The following is a 4252-nucleotide window of genomic DNA, read 5'->3' as shown; positions in this document are numbered from 1 at the left end:
GGCTATCTGTGCTGGGCTTACCACGAGAATCTAAACCCGCTGAGTCAGCGGGGGGTAATTCATTGGGGCTTGTATGGATAACTGGTTGTTTGTTTGTTTCTTAAGCACAAAGCTATACAATGGGCTATCTGTGCTGGGCTTACCACGAGAATCTAAACCCGCTGAGTCAGCGGGGGGTAATTCATTGGGGTTTGTAGTTACTGTTATGGTTACAGTAGCAAGAAAAGGTTTCTAGTGGTTGATCATGTCCGTTTGGATGATTACCGTACATACATACTCGTGATTTAAACATTTCACAAAGAATGAGAGGGAACTGAGCAACATTTAGTGCATCACTGAAATACTGTAAATGTATAATATAAATATTAAACCGACAGGACGTATCAAAAATTTAACAAAAAACAAACAAACAAAACATATTTTTTTAAACCACAAAACAAAACAAGAGAGAGAAATATCGCGAGGTGCTGTGTATCACTAATTACACGTTATAGATAATCAGCTTTATGTGGTATCTAATGCAAGCGAATTTCTTAACACTGACTTTGTGTATTAATGATATTTGATACCCGTACGTTACAACGTGCAATAGAAGGTTACAAGACCGAATCAAATTAACATGGAAAAGCACTGAATTTGAAAACTTACGTTCAAACGAGCACAGTTGATCGGTTCAGCTCCTGCTACTCTACCACTTTTTCCAGTACTTAGGTGGGTGTGAGGCCGTAGAGAATCATGAGAAGCTTTGATGACATCCGGCTTGTCAAATGTAGATCCGTTACGAAATGTCTGTTGATCGTATAAAGGCAGGAAAAATGTTATACGATAATACTAGATGCCACTGTCTCACTTAGTATGCTAATGTCAGAAGGAGGTTCGTAGTAACAACTTTTGAATCTTTGATTCAAACTTGAGACTAGACTGTGATATGTAACCTTCACTGTTTTGTTAGCAGTTCCGTAAGAACGTGGTTGGTATTAGTCTACGAATTATATATACACATATAACTTATGAAGTATTTTTGGTGCATCGTGTTAAAAATCATCAAACACTTTTTGACACGTGTCAAAACAGTGAACGTGATAATGAAACGCATATTGTAAAATTTTACATCTCAAAGAGGAAAACACCTTTTCTGAAAATATAGGGGTTATTCCTACATTAGACAACTTTAAATTTTCCTGCAGTCAGTGTAATTAATTACAGTATATTGTTTTATCTTCCATTTAATATCTTGTCGAGATTTACTTACACTTAATAAATGAAACACACCGTGGGCACTTGAGCATGTAACAAATTAATTATAGTAATTTCCAAATAAAGTTTTTACGCTCCATCTTGTAAATATCATATACGTAATGGAAAATGTGGTATACTGTGTCTAACATTCTTGGATATGAGTAATGTCAAGCTAAATATAAGAGCCTTATATAAAGAAGATATGCAGTAAATACAAAAGTATAAACAACATATGATAAAATTCAAGAACCAAAATAAAAAAAAATGACAAGGGTTCTTACCTTTTTGCTTGGATGAGTCATTACAATATCGTCAACTGTTAGTAAAATCTTTTTTCTCATTTCTTTGAAAATAATCTTCTTTCTGTAAATTAATTAATTATTTTACCCGGCTACTAAAAACATAAAAACTACATTTTTAAATTAGCATAATTTCTTTTGTTTCACGAACCGATTGTTTTAGTCACTTATTGACTCAGAAATCTTCTGGTTTACTGCCATAATAAATTAACCTGAACTATTGATACAGACTTTCAATGATATATTTCAGATTGCTTGATTACATCCTATCTAAACAGTTTTAAGTCACCTATAAAATATCTAGAAGATACATTCACACACAACTTACCTTTGACCTTTTAGTTATTATGAACACCGAATACTGATTATAGTCTTTTAGTCGTAGTACAACACTCCTAATAATCTTCATATTTTCAACAGAGAGGGAGAGAAATACAAGAACGTGGTCATCTGCCCAAACCCTTGAAGGTAGTACACTATTCACCGTAACCAAGACTCTCCATTCTTCAAGTATCAAGAGGTATTGATAATAAGACACGTAGTATGTATTGAAGGACTATTAAAAGGTTTGAATGATCATCATTATAAATACCTGTAATTAAGTGTCGCAGGAATCACGGGAGACGATTGTTTGCAAACATACAAAAATGACGTATCATACTAACAGGCTGTTAGTTGGAATGTCTAAATTTGAGAAGATTGGTGCTAGAATTAATTGAGTACGTTAAAGAACAAGTCTGTTGTCCATTTCTTCCATATAGAGGGCGCTCTCAAACATACAGATTAACTAGTGAGGCAATTTTAAGCTTTACAAGAAAATAACCTAAGGGTCCAACTGGTAATGAGAGCCATGTCTATCAAAGGGTTCGTGTTTGGTATGGGAAATCGTCTGATGACTAGAAAGTACAATGCCCCACAGAACTAATAAATTGTGAAAAGCTTAATTACTAAAGATATTCCCCCACAGAATATAGCCCAGTTTAGGTGAGGTTTTCTAGGACAGCATATCAACTGAGTAATTTATTATTCAGAATGGAGATATTAAGTTAAAACAACAACAACGAAACACTTGATGGTTAAGTATTTTACTTCCCTGTGGAGTTTAAATACTTTTAATGAGATTTTGTTGGATTTCTCGCAAAGCTATACAAAATCTGTCAGCGCAAATCGACTAGAAGGAAGGCAGCTACTTAACACCACCAACTCTTGGGCTATTGTTGTCAGACTGAACAGTGAGCTTGACAGTTACTCTTATAACGCACCTAAGGCTCCAAAATACAGACCATGATTTTTATTATATTTTTTTGCGGTAATGAAACGCGAGCCAGGGAACTTCAGCTCTATAGTCAGACACATTAACCACCTGGCTGTTAATGGCCCACTCTTAACAAGATATTATATCCTTTTAAGAAAATTAAATAATAATCTAAAATAAGCAATATAAAATAAGGGACATGTGTTTTAGGTAGTCTATAGAGAAGGTTAAAAACACTTCAGTAAAAGATACAAGCAATGAAACTAGTTTAATGCAGTGCAGTGTTCCATCGTAAGAGATAATAATAAACTAGATTCTAAGTATAATAATGGCTGGAGACGGCTTAAATGGGTAATGAAGAAAAACTTTAATATAAGCTTAACATGACAGCAAATGTACAACGTTTCGACAAGGTTTTGTCATCATCAGGTACAAGTATGTCCTCCATCTGAAATCCGTAGATATTTAAAGGGACATTAAATAAATAATGAAACTAATTAAACATGAGATCAAAACTGCAAATCACAAACTAATTGATTTAATGGATGAAGAAACACTAAAGAAACATAAAGGGAATTTCTAGCTTCGGTTCAGTTATCATTATCTGGAGTACATAAGGCTGTTTTTGCAGCCATTCCAATTTCATCTGGGTCTATCGAGTCTATCCTATCTTCCCTCGGATCTTCTGCAGTAGAAAAAGTTTATTTTGATGGTAATTTGGCCCTTCTTCTTTTAACTTTCGGAAATCAAAGTAGCCTACTTCTCTGACTGCCACTTTTATGTAGTCTGTCTTTCATACTATCTTTCAAATTATGATAATTATTCATTGGAACTGGTCTTTTGTGACACCTTTTGTTACTCTGTTTGGCCCCTGTGATTTTTCAGTATAGTAGGATTCACAAAGTTGAATTAGCAATTCGTGGGATAAGCAAGAGGATATCATATTCTTGGATAGGTAGTTGGAATGAAGTTAAGCCTTCTGACCATATTAATAAAGACTACTGTAATAGGATTTTTTTTTTCCTCAGTGAAAAGAAGTAGCACTCGCGTATGAGTGGAAATGTGGAAATTTGGCTAGAACTAAAATAAAGAAACTTGAGACAAATTTATAAAATATTAAAATAGTAGTTTCCCTTTAAAATGGATAATAAGAGAAAAAAGTAACAAGTATACCAACGACTCACCAATATCTATTTTAGAGAGAAAAGCAGAAAATAAGAATTTAAATACAATTGAACGAAATTAAAAAAAAAACTTTCTAAAATTCAAACGTACACTTTTAAGTAGGAACAAAATGCTTGTTATTACCTTGTGTCAATCAAAAGTAATTGAACCTTTAAAAAGAGATATTTTTAAGGTTTCGTATAAAAACATCTTCTTGTATCGAAACTTGATACATTGGGATGAAGAAAAAAATGTAAGGATGTTTTTGGAACTTTCGCAATATCCTTAAAACATC

General features: G+C 33.5%; 1 protein-coding gene across 1 annotated transcript in view; it reads right to left on the bottom strand.

Moving 5' to 3' along the window:
• Positions 1–4252, bottom strand: part of LOC106473163 (retinal guanylyl cyclase 2-like) — an 87340-nt gene that overhangs the window by 43453 nt on the left and 39635 nt on the right. Inside the window, exons 5-6 of the mRNA XM_022402711.1 lie at positions 1521–1602; positions 649–789 (exon numbers count right to left, since the gene is read on the bottom strand). Of these exons, the coding sequence (XP_022258419.1) occupies positions 649–789; positions 1521–1602 (223 nt within the window). The remainder of the gene's footprint in view (positions 1–648; positions 790–1520; positions 1603–4252) is intronic.

The sequence above is a fragment of the Limulus polyphemus genome, unplaced genomic scaffold, assembly GCF_000517525.1.
Source record: "Limulus polyphemus unplaced genomic scaffold, Limulus_polyphemus-2.1.2 Scaffold127, whole genome shotgun sequence".
Lineage (NCBI taxonomy): Eukaryota > Metazoa > Arthropoda > Merostomata > Xiphosura > Limulidae > Limulus > Limulus polyphemus.
The sequence above is the reverse complement of the archived record's forward strand: the minus strand, read 5'-3'. Positions and strand labels throughout refer to the sequence as shown.